Source organism: Epinephelus moara, chromosome 15 (assembly GCF_006386435.1).
Source record: "Epinephelus moara isolate mb chromosome 15, YSFRI_EMoa_1.0, whole genome shotgun sequence".
Classification (NCBI taxonomy): domain Eukaryota; kingdom Metazoa; phylum Chordata; class Actinopteri; order Perciformes; family Serranidae; genus Epinephelus; species Epinephelus moara.
In genome coordinates, this window is record NC_065520.1 from 9,819,766 (window position 1) to 9,845,328 (window position 25,563).

Genomic DNA, 25,563 nt, shown 5'->3' on the forward strand with positions numbered 1-25,563 from the left:
GAATATTAAAATTCAAACAATGTACACTATGTTTTATTTAATGGCGATGCAGTAATCCAGTAGCAGTGTCAAACATTGACTTTACCCCGCTCGTTCACAGTAACTTATGTTAACTTCTGCTATCTGAGACAGTGATGTGTGAACAGTGAAAGAAATTCCTCTGTTGTATTTCATGAGAAAACAAAGACACCCACCTTCTCTGACACATGAAACATTCATTTGACAGCATCAGAGAGGTTTGTTTGCAATCTATCCCTCCGTCAGTTATATAACGACAATATTACCCTGACATTTATTCTTGTCAGGCAACTGAAACAATAACTCTGCTGCGTCGTCATTCACTCAGAGCTATACCGAGCAAGTGAACGCGCGTGGTTGTATTTGTTTGCTTTGGTTACACCAGTGACTCAGCAGCAAATCCCACATCTCACCAACTGTTTGGGCAGGAAAACACGAGGAGCCAGTCAGGAAGCTCCAAAGAACCATGAAGGGACCGTGTGTAGTGTAGTGGTGCCACTGTGGAGCGTTTACTGCTTCAAAGAACCACTGAGTGTGTTTTATAGATCTCTCTCTGCCTCATGAGCGAGAGTGTGGGGATTTCAGCCAGAAGCATTGTCTTTTTTTTTGGCATTTACGCTTAAAAAAACAACAACAATTAATCAAAAACTCATCGTTTGAGCTCTACTAAGTTTAAATACTTTCATTACTTTGTGGCGTTTATAGTCCCAATGTGATGAGCTGTTATTCATGTAAACCCCCAGCACAAATTATAAAATGATTGTTGTTGATATGGTGAAGTTATGTGTGCAGAAACAAATACTTTTTATTTTTGTTGAGTGATTGGGTAATTAAATAAATTATATGTGAAGTGTCTTTTAGTCACATAAGTCTTAAGAACGAAATGTGTTTCCAGTTTTAAAGGTTCACTTCAGCCATTTAGGTATCTAACCATCAAGTGGCTCTAGTAAGAGTGATGGTGGTATTGGTAGCAGCAGTATTAGTAACCGTAGTAACAAATCTCCTCGCTTAAGGCTGTCTTCTTCCTCTCTGTCTCCTCGTGTGTTAGGACGGGACTCCGTTGAACTTGAGCTTCGTCCCTCTGGACATCAAACTAACCAACTGGGACGACCTGCCTGAGGCCTTCAGCCGGCGCCGGGAAAATCAAATGCAGGTCTGCCCTTCCCGCCAGGCTGTGTGTGCGTGTCTTACACATGTGCTTTGATATTTGTGAACGTGTGTGTGTGTGTGTGTGCGTGTGTGTAAGAGAATTAGAATGTTTACACAAGGGACATGTAGCTACTTAATGTGTCATTACTGTAAAAACGCCTTAAAGGGGGAATCTGCCGGAGTTGACTTTTAGGTTTTAAAATGTGCCAATATTTCCTTCTTTTGATTGATTAGAAAGATATCAACCACATGACTTTGCATAATTTCCAAGATGACAGAAAATTCTCGAGTGCAGTTGAAAGTTTTTCAGCGAGTAAGCCCACAGGCTGCTTTAAGGATGACCTTATTTTTAGACTAAGATAATTCAGTTTGATACCACAGTCAGACGGGCTATCTCCCCGATTCCACTGACCCAGTAAAGACGAGGCTGTACGGGGTTATTAAACGGATATCAGATATGTGTGTGTGTTACAGCCTCTCAGTGAAGCTCTTCCTGATTAAATACATTTTAAATAAGAAAAAAAAAGGTGACACCACTGATGATGAGAAGTAAGAGCAGCAGCATTGGGCGCCCGACAGATAGGTGGAATGTGGACGCTCACTTCCACCACTGCAGGCCCTGAAGGGAGAGACGGAGGAGGGGCTGGGGGGATGATGGAGAGAGGAGAAAAGAGAGGGGGCAGTGTGGGGGATTGGGCGACTGAGGAGCCCGGCAAAAGAGAAAGTGCCGTTTTATGACAGTCGTTAAAGGAGACGGATCATCGCCTCAAACGACCCCGCACGCCAACCAGCTAATATTAAATCCTGCAATCTGCCGTGGCAGTAACAGAGCTGCTGACAGACGCCCCACCTGTCACGTTGTTTATGTTGGTTTGTAAAACGAAGGCGTGAGTTGCATCCATCCTCTGACCCATCATTTACGCCCTGTTACTCTCCAATTGTCCATCAAAATCAATAGTAAGCAAGCGATTTAATGTGGGCTGCAACACGGCTTGGAAAGGGAGGCAGTGGTGTGTAAACTCACCTACACAACCAAAGAGAGGCTGCCCAGGCAAACGTTTTGTAAAAGAATGATGGGAAACTATCATGAATTATATCGGAATAATGTGGAATATGGCAGTTTCAGGTGGGACCAACACTTTTTAGCAAACGTCATTCAAAGAGGAGTAAATTGCATTTGTCGGGGTCGATTTTCAGCTGCGGATTAATACACATTTGGTGCTGTAGTGAGTATTTACAGCAACAAGACGATGCATGTGGAATTGAGTCAAAATAAACTACAGTGTGTTGTTCATGATCATGTGTTGTAATAATTTTTGGACAACACTGGAGCTCTACGGTGCAGAGGAATAAGATATATCGGCAGAGCCTTTCCCACTAAGTGATGTAAGCAATGATTATTGCCCCCTGGTCTCTGGGGGCCCCTAGAAAAGGTTTTTTTTAAATGAACATGAGAAAATAACAAAATTAAAATTGAACTTCTTATAACTCCAACATCCAAAACAAATACTGACATTTTGTTCCATTTTTGCCAAAAATAGTGACAAAACAAGAAGCTCAGAGACAGCTAAATAGATGATTTAGGTCGGCTAAGTAATGATTTTCCACGTTTTGCGATTGTATTAAATATGATAAGTTAAACAAATTTAATGAACAAGACAAACAAAAGTCAACACAAACTGGGATAAGTATCTTCACAAGCAAGTCTTCAACAGTTTGACAGCACTGCAGCTTATGATTCGAGTGAATACATTTCATTTGGAGGTCGGTTTAAAGAAGTGATATAATCCTTTTCATATTGCAACGACCATATGTTATGTCCTTAAAGTGTGCCTGCATGGTGGATCCTTCAATCAGTGTGGAATTTACTCTGTCACTTCAAATGATTATATTTAGAAGTTCCTTAAAAGAAACCATAAGGAACACAAATGTACTGTAAACCCTGAGTATATGAAAGTTCACTGTGATAGTAATACCTTAAAGAAAAAAATACATTGACTAAAATAACACTCAACTACTTGCCCATAGTTTTCCAAACTAGTGCTCCGATCTAACTGCTGATTAGCTGCATTGGTTCCTATTAAAATTTTTGCATTTTACCGACTAAATTTTGCCCTTTTCTTGAGCAAATCTTAACAGTTGTCCTTTTGCCTTTTTCAAATTATTTGATTAATATACCAGACATTGCACAATATTATTAGATTTTGGTAATATTCTTTACTGTTCTCACAAGGTCCCATTTTGCATCTTGTCTGTTTAGTCGTGTCATATCCTTTCTATATTTGGACATCTTACACATGAAGACAGCTGAAATTCAGCCCTTTCCGATTAAATGTATCACTAAAACATCAAATGTTAAACCGATCAAGCAAATGGCCCTGAAAAGGGTCGTGCATGGGGTTAGGGTGCAACAGACAAATACAGTATTGTTGAACCCGGGCCGCTGCGGCAACAGCCTTGTACATGGAGCGCCTGCTCTATCCACCATGCCGCAACAGCTTTTCTGACCGCTGTTGTCTGGAAATATGCCAAAAGAGGGCATCCCTGCATGGCAAAAAGAATGCATGTTATATTCTACAGATAAACTTTCTACTGAGAGGAATTTATTCAGATGTAACCCCTTTGGGTGGTTTGGGAATTTCGAAAAGCTCTCTAGCTGATGTCACATGAGTTAGAGTTGCAGTTGACAGATAGTCTACTCCTGCTCTGAACTCTATACCATCACTGCACGGCTGGCTTCTCACGTCTGCGTGAGGTGCAGCTCATGCAAATATTTTTGGGGGCAGCAGTAGCTCAGTCTATAGGGACTTGAACCGTGACCCTCCGGTTGGGAACTGGAGGGCTGCAGTTCACGGGGGGGCATCCAATACCAAATCTTGCTTCGGTCCCCCAAAAGTCAAAGACCGTCCCCATGTATAAGGCTAGGATACACACACAGTACTTATTAGTAGGATGCATTTTTATTGGGTTTATTTATTTATTTGGCAGTAAGACTAATACAGAACATCACCAGCCTTATCCTTTAAGACATAAAAGCATGATTAACATCCAGCTCTGTCCAGCTTCACAGTGATAAATCAAAGCCCTCCCAGTTCCTACCCACACACTGTCTGATACTCACCTATTAACCCATCCGACCTTTGGAGAAGCTGGAAGCTGGAAACACCATCCCACTCTCCTCCTCAGTCACGACTTCTGACATCTGATTCGACTCCACTTGACTTTCGGCTCACCTTCGATGACCTCACAGAAGAGTTACAATGTTAGGATGTTTCTTAATCTTATCCGGAGTCTTGTACCAGACAATCCAGTCTATGCAGAGTAGGGTTTTCTTGATCATTCAATTCATTACGTCCATCCTGACCGCAGTACTTTGACCCCTGATCTCCTCCTATGCAAAAAACCTCAGCTCAGTCTCCAGTGCTGTGTCATTTACTGATATGAGAAAATACTTCAAGCCATTTATTTCCTGTTCTGTTTTTCTTTTTCTTTCCTGTTTTACCTGATTTTGATCTGCTGCCGTTTAACTTTTGCTTTTCATGTGTAGTTCTTAATATTTCTATCAAAATCTGCACAATTCAACTGCAAAAACATCAACAAAGCAAGCCTGGGTTTGAGAAATTGTCCTTATAATGCACACTGAGTTTTATCTAAACACAAATAATCTTTTTGTGAGAGTAGGTATCATCCATGAAAAAAAGCACCACACTCCTCCAGTGTAATATATGTAGGTAAATTGGCCATTAGGCCTTGGTGCTTGGTGAGCTATTTGTTATTTTGCCAGTGGATTTTCTTTGAATCCTTGACTTGGCTGAAAGCATATACAGCTCTCTCTTGGTTTGATGGGTTTATTCAGCTATCTGGAAAACTGTTTGCTTGTGTGTGTCAGTGTGCATGTGTGCTCTGCAGGTTTGGATTGTTTGTTTTCACCTTAAGTGTATTTTCAAAATTGAAAAACTGAAAGGAAAAAAAAAAAAGTTTTGCTCTTAAAGAGGGTCCAATATCCAAACTATCAATTTGTGCTGAAGATGAAGGCTCCAGCAGTTTCAGTTTCAGTTTGAAATTGAATATGAAGTGAGGTGTCATGTCCTCCCCCCCCGCAGGTACTGAGGTTCGTTCAGGAATGGAGCAGCCTGGCAGCCATGAAGCAGAAACTGCTCCGACGCAGCGGCCTCCTCTTCCACAGCCCCACTTTAGGCCTGCAGCAGCTGGCCGCCACCCAGCGCCCTCACTCCAGCACAAAGAGGTCAGATTCTAGCTGGAAATATGTTCTTGAAGGAAATGTGCTACTTTGACTTTCAAATACTTTGCTGCGAGTAAACATTCTGGAGGTAATTGGCCAACTGATGAGGATGCAACTGATAAAATCGCCTAGCAACAGTTGTCGATTGAGACGACAATTGATGGTTGCCAGCAGGAATGCTTTTGTCTGCCACTGTCTGAAATCAGGGGCCCATTTTTAAATCCTGAAAAAATTAAGGAGTAAATCTCCCCCTATTATTGCCATAAATAGATCCGTAACAAGAGAACAAATATGTCTTCCCCTCTGAGCTGATCAGTAAAACCTAATTTGACCTGGCACCCCGTCATGCCAGTTAGTGTAAATTTCAAAATGGTGGAAACACTAAGATGAATTAATTCCCACCATTATGTCAGAAACCGGAAAGCAACGTGTGAGATTCCACCAAGAAACAGGCAGATTTGTAAATACCAACTGCCCCAGGCGTCATGGAACGCTGAATAGTATTTGTGCGTACTTGCATGTGTGTGTGGGTGTATCAAAGAGTGTCAGCTGAGGCATAAGAGAAGATGGGATGAACGCTGTGTATGTGTACATGTGTGTTTTTTGACAAACAAGCATTGTTGCTGGCACACTAATTACAGCTGGCGTGGATAGAGGCAGGGAGAGTTTGCCAATTACAGGGTAGACTCGTGTATGTGTGTGTATGTGTAACTGAGAGAGTGTTTCTCAACCGGGGAACGTGTTTGGGTGCACGAACCTAATCAAGGTGTGAGTAGGAGGCAATTGGCCCGGCTTGATTTGATACCTGTTTGATTTATTCACTAATCAGAACCAATCAAGCTCCAGCTTCGGCTCAGCGGGGCGATCACGGCTCACCTTCCCAGCACTGAGACGCTCAGTTTTCAACTACTTCAAACTTAATGCACTTTGCCTGGGTTTTCAGTGCCGTGGATGTTTTCGTCACAAGCCACTCATGGTGATTTACAGTGATTTCAGAAGCGTTGAGAGGATTTTAATCGGGTTGCATCCTGCCTAAGTACGCTTTATTGCTAAGATTATCGCAATCATTGGCTATAGACAGTTTATTATATGCCATTATAATAGAATAAGAATGCACAAGAATTTTCTTTCGTATATAGATGCATACCAATTTTCTTCATAATGGTAGCTAATCAGTTTGGTTGCTATGCAACACACATAAATAGCACTGGTTAGTAAGATTCAGTTAATGATTTCATGTTTTTATGAACCATTGCGCAGGCTAAAACCCAGCCATTCCTAAACCACCTGAACACTATAGTATTCAAAATTTAGAAATAAGACTGTTAAAATGAAAATGTTCAGGTTTAATGTAAGATACTTCACCTACACGGTAAGCATATACAAAATCATTGGACTATATTATCTTCCCAGATTGCATGGAGGAAAGCAATCACATTGAAATGTACAACTCTATATTGTAATGTGTGGATTAAATTACATTCCAAACATCCGTATAATAAAATTAAATCAGAAATCATATCTAAAGTACAGCATCTATAAAGATAGAAAATGGATAAGTAACTGGAACATTTGGCTGAGAATACGACATCATGTCACTATGGCAACATATATTAAAGCTTACTTCAGTGATTCAGTATTGCACTTTCATAAAGTTTGGGGACTTGTGAGAAACAGATTTAGCAGAGGCCGTGATTACCTGACTTTTAGCCTCCGGAATAAGTCACACTGCAAAAACCCCCCCACTAGATCCTGCTCTTCACATTATGCAACTTTATAGTGTCTTTCATTAGACACTCCCTGTCTGATAAACACCCACATCTTTCAAACTCCACACCTCCGGTTTGTAACACAGGCTCTGTGCTATAAATTTGAAGTCTCAAGCCGAAACTGAGAAAAGACAGGGTTATTTTCTCAGACTTGACAAAGCTCCCACAGAGCCACGGAATAATTATACAACTTTTTTCAGAGGTTGAACTACTGCTCTGAGCTTCATGTGTAAAATCACTACTTTAAAATGATGATCCTTGAAGTATTCATAATATCAGAGCCTGTTTCTGACACCAGTGTTTTATTTGCATTTTGTAATTGCCCCTCTATATAGTAGGTTATTTGTCACTGAGGGACTCTGCCTTCATTGTACAGGATTCAAGTGGCCACAGGTGTCTCCTAATCAACTCGGGCTAAAATCTTAAAGTAGTTGTTTTGTTTGGGGGTGTTTGAGGACTCGTCAGCTTTTTCACATGACCTGATAACCCTTCTTGCACTATGACACTGAGTTTGGAGAGGCAGAGTACCGGCACAGAAGCTAAGCAAAACACTACTGTGGACACTATGTTAGTCCAGTTCTAAAGGTCACACAATATCACAGGCTACCTAAATGATCGAGTTGACAGTAGACCAGCAACTCCTATGTGCTGTCAGGTAAATGACTGTGTCTAAACAGGGCGATATAACTGCTTCAGTTCCCCACCAAAAAAGGCTGTGGGATGGCGAGGTAAAGCGGTAAAATAATCCAAATATAGTGTATGCTTTAACTGAAATCAGGTTGTTAGAAACAATAATCTTAGAACAGGAGGAGGTGCTGACCTCCCACAGCCTCAGATTGATTAGCTGCTCTTCCCTGTACTCCTGTCTGTCTTTCCAAACTGGGAGCATGCTGACCAACATCTACCATAGGTAATACACTGACTATGAATCTGTAAATGTGTAAAAATACAAGAATAATATGAACAGATATTTGCTAAATGCAGTATAATATTATATTGAATCTCAGTGTGTCTTCAACTGGTTAAATAAAGGTTTAATAATAACAAAATAGCACCATCTTCTACCTCTAAGCTCAAATTGTCATAAGTATTTAAGTATTATAGCTTTAAATACAGCGTGTTTCCACATAATACAAAATTATGTCATCCCAAAAGTTGCCAAAGCATCTCTCAGGTTATGGTTAAACATCTAAATTAAACTTCGTATTTCCCTGTTCCTTCTGAGGTGTACCATTGCAGTGTATGTAATTGGATTGACTGTTAGCTGTATGTCTCCGAGGCCAGTGGAGGAGAGCAGCCATCAATCAAAGCAGCTTCAGCTGGCCCGGACTATAGCATTAGCTCGTTAGTTTGATTTCACACAGCTGAGCAGGGTCTGGCCCCGGTGCTGAACCGCAGGCCGGCCTGGGAGGAGCCGGGGCTGCTGTCTGCCGCTCTGCGGGTCTGCAGGTACGCTGTCAGCAACCGTCTGCCACCACAGGCCTGCGGCAGCACTCCTGCAGCTGTGCATCAAATGACTACCAGCAGAAAACCATGTCCAGGTAATCCATTGTAGCTGTTGCTAAGTTATCTTGAAGGCATCGTTTGACATTTTTGGAAATGTACTTATTTGCTTTCTTGCTGAGAGCTAGATAGAGAAAATTGACACCACTGCCATGTGTATACAGTAAATATGAAGTTACCACCAGCAGCCAACCAGTTACCAAGCAACCAGAGGAGACTTTAGGAAGTTACTGCTCCCAGCCAAGAAATAGTCATAGAGCATATGACCCCCTGTAAAGCCACAAATTAGCATACAGACATGGAATTGGTATCAATCTTCATGTCTAACTCTGGCAAAAAAAAATGAATAAGTGTATTTCCCAGAGTGTCAGACTTTTCTGTTCAAGGTGCTCCGTGGAATATTCTACATTCAGTGTTTCACACCAAAATGCATTGTGTTCTAAAAAAATGTGTCAATAACATATTTGCAATGCAGATTTTTGAAAATATCTCAAATCCACCAATTGTGGACTGAGTGAAACAGCGTGAAACCTGAAGGAATGTGTATTTCCATTTGTATTGTGCAAACATTGCTCCATAGCGCTGCTAGTGGTCAAACATTTGTAATGCAAAAAAATATAAAGAACAAGAAAGGAGCACCAGTCATCTTTAGTGTAGAATTACTGTCCAGGCACCTAGCTGCATAAAAACATGCAAACACACATACACACACACACACACACACACACACACATCCACACTCTCCCAGAAGCGCAGTTGGACTCCAGTTTAGTGTAAGGTATCTCGTTTCATCCAGCCTCTGTGCAGGGACTGTTTGAAGCAAAGGAAGCTCATGTGTTTGATGGAGACTTACCTTCTTCCTCATCTCCCCTCAGCTTCCAGAGAAACTTCTCCTCTTTGATGTGTCTCCCTCCTCCACTTTCTGCCTCCTGTCATCCATCTTTTCTTTATTTTTTCCCCCCCCTCTTCTACCTTCTTTCCATCTTCCTCCCGAAGAAAGTATTCTGTCCAGATGGAGGTGGTGGAAATGCATAAAAATGTCACTGCATAGCCTGCAGGGCCGAGTATAAATACTAAAAGCATAGTTTAACAGTGGCAACACCTTCCTGTTTAAATAGCAGGGTGTTTCATGGAGGCTTGTATTTCATTAGTAATCAGGGGAACAGCGCAGTCAGGATAGAAACACATCACGTAACCATTCAGGTAGAATTAAATAACCCATTCATATTTAAATTTCTTTTTATATGGAAATAATACGCTTTTGATGGTGGTGAATGCCCCTGTGAGCAACTATATGTTTTTTGGGGGCAGAAACATCTAATTTTGTTTCTGCATTTTGATACAAGTGGCATCAACAACCTTTCAGAATGTCAAATGGTTTTAACATTGAAGAAGGCAGCTTTCACTTTCCTTTACTGTACACTTAAATAGTGCCAAATGTATTTTTTCTACATGTCTTATAGGTCTATAGCTGTCCAATCATTGATATAATTTCAAAGGTGGCAGCGCTGCTGATTCTCTGCAAGCAATAAAGTTTAATCAAACCAAGTTCATGAATTGACAAAGCTGTCAAAACAAATGTTTGTAAAATACAACATTAGTTATCGACCTACATAACAATTAGTGAACGGCTTCATAGCCTGAGTTTATTGACTGTTAAACAGCCATACCACACAACGGCTGCCTCCTGCCTCTCCATCCGTCTCTACCTTCCTCACCCTTGTTTTTTCCTCTCATCTGTAGTGCTACTAGCAGACCAGATTGTTTTGGTGCGAGTTGCTGAGTGTTGGAAATATCAGCCTTAGAGATGTCCTCCTTCTCTCCAATATAATGGAACTAGATGGCACTCGGCGTGTGGTGCTCAAAGCGCTAAAAAAACTTTAAACTTTAACTAAAACTTTAAAAAACTCAATAGCAATGTCTCTTTCCAGAAATCATGACCTGATTACTCAAGATAATCCACAGATCACTGCTCAGACGGAAGTGTGCATCTACTGTTAGCTCATCTAGCACCAGTGAGCAAGCTAACATTACAGCTTAACCAACACTGTCACAAGTCCATGAGTCGATGCACTCTTCCTTCTGTGCAGTGATTCGGTTGGCAGTTGTAGTTCAGTAGAAAGAAACTAGTTCCTACATGAAACTACTCACAACAAGGTCTGTGGATTATGTTGATTATCTGGGTCATGATCTTTGGAAAGAGACATTGCTGTTGAGTTTTTCAAAGGTATTTTTGGCGCTTTGAGCTGCACACGCAGAGTGTCGAACATTTTTCTTTTCACTTACTTAAAACCTCTCACTGCTCCTTTTCTGCTCTTGTACCTACATGCACGGCTCTTCGTCCAAGAGGCAGATTGTTGGTTTGCATCACTGAGCGTAATCCATTTCTTTATAGTCGAAACAACAGAAACCTCTTTTGTGAGGATACAACCTTGACTCAATGTGAAAATAACAACTTGGAAACACTGGCTGACTTCTTTATTTAAGCAATACATATTGTCAGAAGGCCCGATGGGTAAAAACACAGACTCTACATATCCTACAAGAAGGCTGTATCTTTGTTATCCAATGACAACAAGACACATGTTGCACCTCTAAAACAGAAAGTACTTGACAAAATGTCAGGCCACCAGCACAATTCATCACATGGCCACAAAATACTGTCATAAACCGTATGATAGAATGGTTAGAATAGTGGCTGGTTAACTTGCCAAAGTCAGCAAACATCCACTCTGCCAAAGTGTCTTTGAGCAAAACAGAGTCTCCACCAGCTCCAGGTCTGGCGTTTAGTAGCAAAGTGTGATCTCTGACCTCCCTGTAGAGGAGGAGAGAGAGGGATAATTGCTCTATGGCAACCATTAGAGTGTCGTACCATCCCTCTGTAGAAAGCCTTAATGTTACCTGACGACGTTTGGTGATTGGTCACTTTTCCCTCAAGATCACAGCAATTTTCTTCTGCCGAGAACAAACAAGTCAGAGATTTCTTTCTCTCCCGGCTCCTCCTCTCCTGTATTTTGCGTCAACTCTGACATCCCGGGGTCATTTTAATCCTGTCTGGATTGACATGTAGTGTTTCATGCAATTTTCGACTTGCACACCTAGCATCTGTATTACAAGGGCCATAAAAACCGGTGGCGAGGTAGATGGATTAGATTAGATGATTGACGGTCCCTGTGGGGAAATTAAATTGCTGCAGCTGCAATAGTGATAGGATTCAGCAGGGGAAGAGGACAAACAGAATATAAGCACACAAATAGAATTGGGAAAAAAAAGCAATGAAAGTAAGAATTTGTGCGCTCAAGCACAGTTTGGTGCCAAGAAAAATATAAACGCGCATCTGGCATTGCACTGAGGCTGTTGGTGGAGTTTTGCCAGTTGTGTGGGTGTTGGTGTGTGTTACATTTACGTGGGCGAGTCCTAGGATTACCGCAGTCCCAACTAGATGACTAAGATTACAGAAATGCTCGAGCAACATCAAACTCCTATTTTACCTGGTACTAATGCTGTCCAGAGAGAGCTTGTGAAGCTTCTTGCACTTACTCCCCCATGCTCTACATGTGAATCAGCCCTCTTCAAGCTCTTTGGTTATATAACGTCTGCAAATCCTCCGTCCCTTCACAGCCCCGTTTATCCCATTTTCACAGGTACCTCAGCAAAGACGAGGTGGCCCAGGCCTCCCTGAGCAAGGCCCAGCAGGAGGGAGGCAGCGTCCGACTGGTCACCAAGGAAAACTTCTTCACAAAGAGAAGGTCTGCCGCTTCACTAGCGCCACTTGCTTCAGAGAGGTAGGTCAAAGGGGCAGATGTGTGGGTGGATGTTCACGGAAGGAGAGGTCAAGCTGTCCTCAGGTCTTCAAAAGTCTTAAAATTACATCTTCAAAGCTTTAAGTTTTACAGCCGGCAATCTTAGATTTCTTTATTTGTCTGGTTTATTACAATAGCCAGATCACCCCTAACAGTATTTAGGTGTAACTGATCATGTGCGGTCTTGTTTGCGGTTTTAAAAGACGAGGTTTCATGATTGGTACATGAAGGTGGTTTGTGTCATCACGTGGCTTTGTCTTTGGGATTTGGTGTATTTTCATTTTCCTTCCCCCAGCTGTCTCCATGGAGATCTGTGTGTGTCTTGTGGGAGAGGCACAAAGGCCCGCTGAGCATGTTAGTACAGTAAATATAGACCAAAATACAATCTACTGGGTGAGATGCAACCAGCACACCCAAGGAGGGAAAATCACTATGGAAACTTGTAGCAAACACACACTCTTTCTCACATATAGACAGCAGCTGGTGTTATATAGAAAATGTGTGTGATATAACATGAAGTGTCTTAAAGGGTGTCATCTGAGGTTTGTATTTGTGTACACCTAGTCTGACTCACTGGATGTAGACTGTGGCTATACACCTGCACTGGCCAGTTATTTAGGCCAGACTAAAGGGCTATTTTTTTTCTAAAAAATGTTTAGCAAAAGCTAACATTGCTGTCTAGCTGACATGCTAATAGCTGATATAGTAAGGAGAAACTTGTGCACTGTAATTTAGTCCTATTTGCACCTCTTTACATCATTGGCTGCTGCTTAAAAATTGTCCATGTTTCCGGATAATTCTGGTAATCCATGGTTTCTGGTTGAGGAATGATGTAACTGTCCACACATCCCGTCCCCAACAAGATGGCTGTATGGTCGCTTCTCCCAAACACGGGCAGCATCCAGCTCTGAACGTCAGAGCAATGATCCACAGCAGGAACAGGACAGCACCTCACACTCCCACCGACACACCAATCCTTATTCATTGTAAAGCGCACGCCTCCTCGTATTTTTCAACGTCTGTACATTGGCTAGCAGGATGCTAGCACAGCTGGTGCCCATTTCCTCTCCATCTTTACTTGATGTTTGCATTTGAAAACCTTGACCTGACTAGCTAGCAGCGGGCTAGCTAGGAGTTGGCAAGAGGAGAGTTTACAGACTGGTGAGATGATGTCCTCATTTCGATGAGTGACTCTCAGCCACATGCCACCACCTTCCAACGCCAACCACAAAAAGCACCACCAAGACTTGCAAAATAGACATAAGAGCCTCAATTTAGCGTACATTTAGCAGAGCTGACAGGGAGGAGACTATAAGCGTCCGCGTCTACGTCTACATCTGTAATTTGATAATGTAGTAAGATTTTATCTCTCTCCTTATCACTGATAAACTGTTTAAGCATTTTGTATTTCATAAACCACACTTGATTTTTATCCAAAATTGTATTTCTTTGTTCAGTTTTTCTAGTTCAGTGTTACATCAGGTTTCTACATAATTAATACTGAAGTAGCTTTTATGCTAATCTGTTTCTGCAATTTCATTTCGTCTCGTCCAGAACAAATGCGTGTCATCTCAAGCATTAGTGGTGGTGTTACTGAGGTGTTAAATGTCAGCTATACCACGTCAACCTAATGTGGCATGAGTCGCAAGTGTTGGCTTTCATGTTATGATCGTTTAAAACTGAGATGCACTGGATTTTCCAAATTTTCTCAAATGAAACTATCTGGTGCGGTCGCCTTGCTGTCCACAGGAAGAGACAATTTAAATATATAAAACAGAATCGTCCTCCTGTTCAACAGTGAGCAAGCACTCCACTGATTGACAGCTGGACTCACCAGCGTCAGATGTCGTTCGTCTCTCGTGCCTTTGGTTTCCTTTGGTATAAAGCATCAGAGATCAGCTCGGTGGTAAACATTAGCAGGCTGTGTGCCGTTTGCTGAAGGCATGTTGCGTGATTTCTGGGGTTTGAAGCACGAGTTACCTCATGCTGCGATGTAGAGCTGCCAACATGCCCACTTGCTTTGTGCATATATGAATTTAAATTACTTTTATGCTAGATGTAAAGTGCACGTAATTGATTTTAATAACATTTTTGCTACGAAAATACATTCTTTGACATGTTTTTCATTCAACATTTACAGTTAGCAGCAAACTGTGTATTTCTGGGTTACATTTTTTTTTTTTCCCAAAGTACAATGTTTTACCATTCTCAGTTTGGGCACACCAGTAAAAAGTCTATTTCCGTCTCTCTTTTATCCACAAGATGTTGCTGGCACAGCATTTGTCTCATGGTACTTCCAATTTTTGGTATCTTCTCAACTTTGAAGCAGCAAGGTTCCTTTTTTTAGAGGGTTTTTTCTTCTCCATTTCAATGATTAAATCTCACTCTGTAGTGCTGTGTCTCTCTGGCTCTTTGTTCCTCTCTCTGTCTGTCTGAATTGTAAACCATGGGGAAAGAGAATTTAGTCCATCTGTCCCCTCCAACGTGGCTCTAGCACCCTGCTGGGACAACATGGCAAATGCCCAAACTCGCTGTCCTCTGCCAAAAGGACAGGCATACACACACACATACTTGAAATGTTCTGCAGATGCATCACCATCATGTACAGTATATACACACGGTATGTAGACATTTCCCACACACACAGACACACACACTATATGTCCATCAACTCTGCATCTGCAGCACACAAAGCAAGCAGACATTTTTTAAATTGGATGAAGAGATATCGGATTGTTTGCTGTTCTCTACATTGAATCTGGCTGTTGGCTTACATACTGATGTCGATCACATGGGTCAAGGTAACTCCTCTTTGATGTTTGGTGCACAAAGGGCTAAAAATCTGCAGCAGCCATGCCGCCTGAATCAAAAACATATAAAGAATAGATTGCGTAAATGGATGGAATCCATTTACTTAGAGACATTTGAGGTGCCCTATCTTCTGACATTGAAAACTGTTCTGAATACTGCAATTTGTCATTTCTTGTCAATACTTTAAAGTATAATTGCAGCTTTAGGTCTGCTAAGATCACATTCCATCATAATCAGTTATGTCGGTTATCTAAGCATTGCATTCCTTATAATGATTAAAGAAGTGCAGATATTTAACTTAAAGGTCCAGTATGTAGGATGTATGGGGATATTTTGTCAGAAATGTAATATAATATAATAAGTATGTTTTCTTAAGTGTATAATAACCTGAAAAGAACAATCGTTTTCTTTTCTTTTTTTTTAAAATGTGAAACTGCTTTATTAAGTGTTTTTACCGATTTAAATCACCAGGTCCGTCTGTTTTGGAGAGAAAGAGACCTCTGTAGGGAATTAGTTCCCATTAAAAACCTCCTGAATGTCTTGATCTTAAGTTATCACAGAAAAAAGGTGAGCACACATTAGCTTGTCCTGGCTAACAGCCCATCTCCGACATGCCAAACTGCAATCGGAGAACACTAATTTGTTGATGTGAAACTGCTTTATTCTGTGCCTTTTACCAATTTTAATCACCGGGTCCCTGTGTTTTGAAAAGGAGGAGACCTCTGTGGATAATACAGCTCCTGGTAAAAACCTCCTGAACAATAAACACTGAGGGAATTCTGACTGGTAGAAGTTTCAGCTGATTGCAATGGCAGTCCTCACCACTAGATGCCACTAAGTCCACCTAAATCTTACACACTGTCCCTTTAAGTGAAAGTAGTAATATAAAGGTGTCGAAATACTCAACTAAAAGTCCTGCATTCAAAATCTTACTGAAGTAACAGTATCAAAGTAATAGCATCAAACTGAACTTGAAGTACAAAGGAGCTTATTTTAATAACTTATTATACTGCTGGGGATTTTTTGGGGAGATTTTATGAGCTGTCAGTGCAAACACAACTCTTCCTCCATGTTAATTTGATTTCCACACCACTAATTCTCTCTGTACTACAACAATCATGCCGCATTCACCACTCTGCTCTGAGTTCTTCTTTAAAGCAGCCAATGAATTAAGTCTCTACTCCTGAGTAAATGTAATAGATTTCTTTCTGAATCTGTGTCTCCAGCACAGGCGAGGAGTCCTGTAAGACAGTGGAGGAGAAGCCATCATCAGAGTCTGGCTACCTACAGGCAGTGGACAGTGAGGGTGTCCCACTGTGTCTGTCCTGCCAGCAGGCCTGCTCTACCACCGGTGGGGCCTGGGACACTCGATTCTGCAGCCACAAGTATAGTGACACTAAATACACACATGGCTACAGCCCTCATGCAATGGGGAAAATCGAAGGGATAAATTGGACATTTCCAGGTCTTTGTAAAGAATTGCACAAAAACTCCCAAGGACTTGTTTCAAATAGCAGATGCATGTAAATCTGAGCATTGCCTGCTTGGAGCACCAGATGGGTGGGGCTTACTGCAACGGGACAATCCAGGCCGTCTTTGGTACAATGTCTGTCAAAGATAGAGCATATTAAATTAACTTTCAAATAGTTTGTGTCTGTGAGTGCTTAAACTTTCCAGTACCGATTGTCCTCTGTGCCAAAGCCCACCCATCTGGCACCTAAAAATTCAATTATACTCAGAGCTTTGAGAGTTTTTGTGCAGAACAAACTCAAAAACTATAATGTTGACTTCACCTTGTTGTTGTTGCCGGCTTTGCCTTGTGGAAAAATTACTTTCTGATGACTAAAAAGATTGCAGACTGCAATTCCTATGTTTATAATGATCCTTTTCCTGTTACATTTTTTCATGATCAATTCACTGCATCAATATAAATAATATTTAAGTAGAAAGTGGAAAAATGCTGCATGTTGAGTGTCTGCAATGTGTTGCTGTCCCTGAGCGAGATGCTGCTCCCGCTCCTGCTCATTCATATGGTCACTCTGTGAAAGGCCGCCAACTAAATTCTAACAAAGTGTCTCTGCATCCCTTCAGTCTCACTTCCCATTTAAAGTAGAAATGTAATTTCCGTAAGTGCTTTTCAAGAGCCAAATTCAGGTCATTAAGTCAAGGTGATATCCTTCTCTCCTCTGTACCTGGATTTGATCAAACTTCAACACAATGCTGTGCTACTGTGCGCCTTTCAGCTGAATCTCAGTAGAAAAGAGACAATAACAACTCTCACCTGTGTATGAAATTGAAGAATTCCAGCTGTTATTGTCATAAATGTTAAGGCAGATTTATTCGCTTCCTCACCCATAGGTGCCAGGAGGAGTTCCAGTTGCGCTCCAGCCAGACGTACATGCGCACACGGGTGCTGGAGGCGGAGCAGGGCATCTGCCAGCACTGCGGCCTCCATGCCCACGACCTGTTCCTGAAGGTCCGTGGTGCCCCGCCCTCCCAGCGCAAGGATATGTTGGAGAACACTTGGCTGGCACAGCTGTCACTCAAACAGGTCGGACACCAGAGCACAGAAAGGCCGAGTTTTAACAATTGTTTTCTTACAGGTTGTCAGATTGTTCATTGGTTGCTAATAAGCTGTCAAACAATGCGAGGTAAAATCATCACCATTGGCAGGACGAACATTTCAGATGTTATGTTGACAATCTTAATTTAGCATGTTAGCATCATAGACTGTATGAAATAATGGGTGTAGCCAGCGTGACGTCACTCATTGGTTTGTGGAGTCCCATTTTGAAGCCTTGAGTTCGGCATTTTGGCCATGTTTTTTTTTTGTTTATTTGGACGAGAGGGTGGAGATAACCGTAATGCTAGCTGGTAGCTTGGTTAGCACAGTGCTATAGTTAACTGTGATAATGCTAATACTACTTTTTGCTGATGAGCTACTTTTGGAGCCAGCCTCAAGTGGCCATTCGATGAACTGCAGTTTTGGACTCGCACATTGGCTTCATTTTTCAATCTCAGAGGTTGCCGCTTGGGTTGCACAGTAGCATTTGATAACTAGCACAAAACACAAAGATGGGATGCCTTCAGAGATTAAGGTGGAGTTGGATTTTGGGGTTCAGGTAAAATACAGTTGTATAAGCAAGTAACAGCCTTATTAGACCTACAGTATTAAGACACTACAATGCACACATCATCTTAACATCACTCTCCTGATGTGAGCTACATAACTGACATGAAAAGCCATTTCTTGTCAGTGTAAGTGCAAAAATAAAAGCGCCCTGTACTCTCCATCCCACCTACGCACATTTACACGTGCACGCCCATGCACACATACACACACATAAACACACACACACACACACAGACAGGTTGATCTGCACTCCAAGGGGCCAGCTCCCAGTAAATGGATTGCTGGGCCCATTGATTTTTTTTTCCCAATGCCAGGCCTCGACCAGTAAGCCTGTTTGATTTGGTTGGCTGTTATCCTGCAAAACCCCCCCCCTCTCACACACAAACACGCACACACACTTACACACACACACACTCCCCCCCTTCCAAGTGCCGCCGGCAGCAGCATCAGCGGCGATCGATGCTCCGCGCTTTAGAGGAAACAAACTCAGCCACATGATAAGACGCCACAGCGGTGGAGGAGCCTCGAGATTATAGGCTCATTCTTTGGTTCATACTGGGGGGTTCTGGTGTGTGTGTGTGTTTGTGTGTATATGTGTATAGGGGTCTTTATGTGTACCTTGGGGTCCTCTTGGGTGTGTGCGAGTATGCGTATAACAGAATTCTGCCATGTGTGTGTATTGGCATTTTGGTGTGTGTGTGGATTTTCTGTAGTTCTTATGGCCTTTAGGTGTCTGTGAGCAGAATTTTGGTGTGTGTATGTAGTAGTGAGGTCTGGTGTAGCAAGGTGCACAATTTTGGCACAAAAGCAGGTTCAATTGACTGGAGAGTGTGAATGTGTGTGTGTGCGTGTATGTGTGTGTGTAAGAGACGTGAACTCTGCCCCTGTGAGCAGGCCTGTTCTTTAAATCTGTTGGGATCAATTCCAGCTCGCTGCCTTAATGTCGGAAGAGTAGCAGTCAAAGCAGGAAAATGGATTTTTTGCCCAGAACTCTTCCCATCAGGCTTCTCTCTTTCTCTGCTTCTAATTCTCTCAATCATCTTTCGCTCCTCCACTTGCTCACTCTGTATTCTTTTCTTTCTTCTTTCTTTCTCTGTTTTCATAATAAAATAAAACACACCAGCGAGCAACACACTGGTTAAGTGTTCAGGTAATTGTGTTCCCAGTGTTTCCTCTTTGCTACACTGGAGTTCAGCACTGTGGTCCTGTAAAGATGCAATTCAGTTCTTCCAGCCAGTAACTCGTTAGCTCCTCACATGCTGCTGCGTCTATCTGTGTACGATTAGTATAGATTTAATAAGTGAATTAGAAATTATAGCTTTATTGAGATTCCATACGTCCTCAATAATCTATTTAGGTCAACAGTCAATCAACAGAAAGTAGTTTAGCAAGTAATATAAAACAAAACTCTGGTTCCACCATCTTAAATATGAAGATCTGCTGCTTTTCTCTGTTTTATATTATTGTAAATTTAATATATTTGGTTCTGTTTTTAGTGCTGGTTAAACAAATTAGGTAATTTGTATCTGTTGCTTTGGGCTACTTTTTCACAATTTTCTTGCATTGTATATATATTTTGCAGAGTAAAGGACCAATCAATTAATCACAATTATCAGCCCTCAGAACCAGACTCCATTGAAATAAACAGCAATTGTACCATCTATAGAGCCAGTTTCACCTCTAACAAGGTGAATAATGGGTTTATTTTTCATATTTTTATTTGCCCTTGCCGGCTGCAGCACCCTCTCTCAATTCTGGACCAGTTTCAAAAATGCCGAGATTCCCTTTAGCTGACCTCATAACAGGTTACGGAAAAAAAAGAGTCTACAGCCATGCAAGCCGCTCTTTTAGGCTAAATCTAAGCACGGTGGTGTTTCCAGCTAACTGCTAATGTCAGATTCTTATTTTATTTATTTATTTATTTATTAATTTATTTCGAACATGTAAACCATACAGCACTGAAATCAGACAAAAAAAAAAGTAAGTGAACAAGAAAATAATACTATTAATTCTCACAATAAAAACATGAATGTGCTAAAAATTAGCATGTACGTTTACCATGTTCACTATATTTGTTTAGCATGTAGCATGTTAAGATGCTAACACTTGGTGATTAGTACTGAACGTAAGGCCTTGGGGTTCAGGTGACGTGAGGCTGTATTTTTATTTCTTTGGTAATATCAGTTACTGCTTGAACAGAAAATTCTTACCATGTTCATCATCTTAGTTTAGTGTGTGAGCCTGCTAACCTTTTCTCAGTATTCACAAACTTATACTGGTCATTACAAAGCCATTAACAGCTGACAAAACAATAGTATGGCATTGAGGAGTATGTTTCCTTCTGTCGCATGTTATTCCCTCTGGTCTATTTAGCCTCATTTCTCTCTTTGTCAGGCAAATTTACATCACTACTGCCGCCCATTATGTAGGACAAAAATCACTTTCGTGGTTTATGTGGCTGTACCTCAGGCATCTGATGATGATGGATAATAGAAAGTTCACTGTCATTGATGTGGTGCAATCATTGTTTCATTCAGCCTCACATTTCAAACCTTTATCAGAGGCCTTATTTTGCATTTTTCTTTCATTATTTCCTGTTGTAGATTTCTGCCATTTATGTGCCTCGCTGTCATGTTTACTCCGTAAGACTTATTTGTTTTTATCTTCTTTTATTGTGAAGCACATCGCTGAAGTGCCCCTGCGGTGCAGATTTGTTTAATACAAATGGTTTTGTGTGTGTGGACGAGTGTGTGTGCTGCGAAATAACTATTTAGGTCACTTTAGCACTCTGAGAGAGACTGAGCTTTACTAAAGACATCACATCAGTTCAAAAAATGAACTTTAGCATAGATGGATGGTTTGGGAGGGCAGTGCAATCACAGCTTGTTTTTGGCAATTTGGAGCGCTATGAGAAAACATCCAAGGGTAGTCAGTGCACTGAGACACTCACGATTTCATTCTGTGTGTGCTTCTAGCTGAATGAGATGATCCGCGCTCCGGTCGAAGGGGATTTCTGGCAGGTCGACCACATCCGGCCGGTCTACAGCGGAGGAGGACAGTGCTCCCTGGACAACCTGCAGACGCTCTGCACCGTCTGCCACAAAGCCGTACGTGCACACTCCGCATCGCTGCACCCATAACAACCGCAGCAACAGCTTTTAGAGCCAAAGGGCTTAAGGGGCAAAAGCAATTTGTCTAACGTTTAAGGTGCACAGTGGATGGACCTCTCCTTTATCCACACAGAAAAAGAAAGCCTCATCAGTCATGTTGAGGATCATGTGTGATGGCAGTAATGTGATACATGGTCAAACACATTGATCAAAAGTCATACCATCCCTCACACAGCTATATATTGCCTGTAATAACATCACATGATGTGCCTGTGTGACATATTGATATATAGCATTTGTTGCCCTGGGAACATTTTCCTTCTTGAGCTTCTTCAGTCAATATTTCATAATCACAGACAATCCACTTCTGAAAAACAGAACAGATCTGGGAGCAAAATAAAACAGAGCTTTCCATTGTACCTTAAAATGTGCTTTACTTTCACGCCCGAATGCATTTTTGTCAGAGTGGGTGTCAGTCTGGAAAGAAGCGCTTCATACGTTGACGTGTATAAACTGATGTGGAGAGCTGCTCGTTCTGATAAGGGGATCCTCTCGCTGTTTATGCCACCACTCGGACACTTTAATCTAGAGATGCTCAATATATTGATCTCACTCTTCTCCTCAGCGCCGACTGCAGATTTTAACCTCTTACATCATGTTCCATTTTTCTCCACAGAGAACGGCTCAGCAAGCCAAAGAACGGAGCCAGATGAGGAAGAGCGTTGCAGCCTCCAAGGTTGCGTCAGACATCAGCAGGTTCTTCGTCAGGAAATGAAACGGAAGGTTTAGTAAGGGTAGCATAGGTGTTAAATTTCTCGAATCATATTGTTGAATCCTCGCTGCTATGATTTTTAACACCATGGTTGAAGATGCATCATGATTCTTCAATAACAGCACTCACATTTAAGCATCAGCAATGCCGTTCACTGACAGATTAGGATAAAAGGTCTGATTTCCTTTGAATCCCTACTTTTCCTCTACACTCGCTTTCCGATGATATCAGCGGCGTCCTGTCGGACTCTGCTGCACCTGTGGAGATTTACCTAAAAAACAGTCACGACTGCATCAAATGCTAATTCAGCCAACTCCCCTCTCGTCCCCGAACCGTCACAAGTGCGGTGGTTTTGATTTATGACGGCCCCCTTTTGCTCGAGGCTGAAATGGAGCAGGTTGTTTAGAGAGAGATGCTGCTATTTTAAGGTTTTGCAAACTTAGTGAAAAGTAGCAGGTGAGGGATGAATTGGGGGCTTTGTGATTAGAACTTCACAGCAGAAAACACAACCAAGTGTCCTCATTGGAGCCCTCAACAAGTGGCGCCTTGTAAATCTTGCTTTTTGGAAGATAGATGAACGCTCACCAGTGAAATACAAGCCTATTTCCATCTTGTTTCATTTGCTCTTCTTGTGTTCCTCTGCTGCTTTATCCACGGTTCGGACTGTAAATACACCAAGACGTTGGTTGTTCTGAGAAGCTAGCAAATCGTTTCATCGCCTCAAGTCAGGAACATTATTGTCCATGTCCACGCATCTTCCTCCTCTTCAGCTGTGCTTGATGATCTGAACAGAGCTAAAGTCAGTCAGAAGGGCTATGTTTAGAGAGACGGAGAGCAGAGTTACTATGGAAACAAGGCTTCAGGTTCAGCAATGTCGGGAATATTGAATCTCTTCTTGTGAGAGTTATACAATGAGCCAGACAGACATCAGAAACTCCAATCAATATCAGCAGGCTCCTGTGAAAATGAGGCCGTCACATTCCTCCGCAGCAGAATTTGACTTCCCCTCTCGGTGCTGAGGCTCGAAGGGTTGACGTCGCGGATGTCGTCATGTCACGATTTGTCTGTCTGTCAGCCGTGTCAAACTCCGAACTCAGCAAATTCCGTCGTTGCGAGAAAGTTTTAAATTTTTCTGGCAGCCCCAACTTCTCTCAGCCTATCAGAGCGCTCGGCTTCGAACTTTCTCAGAGCCCATGTGGGTGCGCGTGTGGGTGTGTGTGTATTTCCCCTACGGCTGCTCCAGGTCTCCACTTAATAAGACCGTTGTTCCTCTCCTGTCCAAACCGACAAGCTTTGTGAGTAATGAACATCTCCCAGGCAGCCTTCCAACAACAGCAGGTTTCAGTGTCAGTCCCTGTCAGCAGCCAATGACTCTGATCTGCTGTTTTATTACACCCAAAAGGTGCATGTGCACGTGTGTGTGTGGGAAAGAGAAAGTGAGCGAGGAGGGAAAGTAATGCAAAAGTGTAGTCGAGTGTTTTCCTGTGCGTTACACAAATAAAGAGTGTGTGTTACACAAATACAGCATGTGCAAGTGTTTATTGAAAGAGAGAGGAAGTGGTGTGTTTGTCAGACGGAGCCATAATGAGGCAGTGCCCAGATGAAGATGTCTCATGTTCTTCCCAGAGGGTCTGCTGGGTAAAGAGCAGCGCTGCAGCCGCGTGACACTGTTTGCGTTGGACCACCTATCAGCCCAGAGGAAAAACATTACCTCCGCAGGTGATGACAGTAATAAAGATGGACTCAAACACTGACGGACGGCCGCCGAGGTTTGCATGTTTGCTCTCTGTCTGACACACACCCCCTCCTTCCCCTCTTGCTTTAAAGCTGGCATCAGACCAAAAACCCAACTCACTTTTTCCTTCAAGTGCAATCAACGCCTTTGCCTCGGCGCAGAGACATTTCAACAGGTTACATAGCAACACGGCATGCTCTGAACGTCACATGGCCAAAATTAGCTGGGCAAATATCTGGCGGAAATAATGACATATAGTTAGAAAATCACAGTGTACTGACAAAGAAAAGACAATAGGAAGAGAAAAGATAAATGGCGCCATCTGAAGAACATCAAGCAAATGGAATTCTAAAGAGGACACCACTGCAAACCTGCTGTATCTAAATGAACGAGAAATGGATCCAACAGAAATGTAATTTAAGGAATAACTCCAGTGATATTCTTTATTTTTCTTATTGTCAATAAATCCCATGAAAAGACCAAAACCAACAATGAATTAATTGTATTAACAAGCACTGTGTGTGTATCTAAATCCTGATATATCCTATTCCTCTGAGCTGCAGAGCTCCATTGTTGTCCAAAATTAACTAATTAAAAACGCAGTAAAAAAGCAGTTTGGGCTTTAGTCTCCGTAATGTAACCAAGTGCAAGACAATATGCGGGGAATGTGCTGTTAAAAGAGATTAGAGTGGAGGCAGGTCGGCTGGGTACAAGTCCAAAATTTCCTTCTCTCAATTGTCCTTTTTACTCTTGAAAATGTTTTCATTGTTTGAATCACAATTTGTCAAAATTACAAAGAGGTGAAAGAATTAAAAAAAAATGTTACAAGTTGATGCATTTTTACGTTTGCTTTACAGATTTTTGTGCACTTTTGAGGGACAGTTGTGTTACTTGGTTCTTCAGTGCTTACCTCCCTCTACAATGCACATAGACAAGCTAGCCACCGAAAAGTAGAGGTAACCTTTGGCTGTCACATGAGAGTCTCTTAGAGTATATGAACCTGAGAGAGAAATCAATGGTTCGGCCAGTGAAAGTCTCTAGTGCGTCTCAACTGGGTAATTTTATAGGTGACAGTTAAGTTTTTTGGCTCCATGTGCCACTAAGTAACTTCCATAGGAATGAATGGGGCCCCGCCTCCAATGCTGTATCCAGTTCTCTTTTTACATTCATGACTATGACCTACAAGCTAATAGTCAGGAAGATGATTTTAAAGAATAAGTAGGGATAGCTAATCACCCCTAAATCACATTTGATAGGATAAATGAATTTCTACACCCAGGAAGAGAAAAGAGAGTGATTTTTATATGTAAATACTCAAAAATGCAGTCCCACATACACAGCCTTGCTGCTGTGAGTCGTCACTAGTGCACCAAATGTTTATTCATCCACAGCTGAAAGTAGTCCCACACAAACACACTATTTCCTCCTGTCCGAGTAATGCAAGCTAAAAACTACAGTGCTCTGCTGTTTTTATTCACTGAACGAATCTAACCTTGTTTGAAAGTTTAACTATACAT

General features: G+C 41.8%; 1 protein-coding gene across 3 annotated transcripts in view; it reads left to right on the plus strand.

Annotated features, from left to right (window-relative positions):
• Positions 1-25,014, plus strand: part of zranb3 (zinc finger, RAN-binding domain containing 3) — an 87,776-nt gene extending 62,762 nt beyond the window's left edge. For all 3 annotated transcript variants that reach the window (XM_050063039.1, XM_050063040.1, XM_050063041.1), the window contains exons 16-22: positions 1,067-1,171; positions 5,271-5,413; positions 12,327-12,467; positions 16,523-16,681; positions 17,655-17,847; positions 21,405-21,536; positions 22,216-25,014. In XM_050063039.1, the coding sequence (XP_049918996.1) occupies positions 1,067-1,171; positions 5,271-5,413; positions 12,327-12,467; positions 16,523-16,681; positions 17,655-17,847; positions 21,405-21,536; positions 22,216-22,314 (972 nt within the window). In that variant the 3' untranslated portion in view covers positions 22,315-25,014. The remainder of the gene's footprint in view (positions 1-1,066; positions 1,172-5,270; positions 5,414-12,326; positions 12,468-16,522; positions 16,682-17,654; positions 17,848-21,404; positions 21,537-22,215) is intronic.
• Positions 25,015-25,563: the final 549 nt, after the last annotated feature.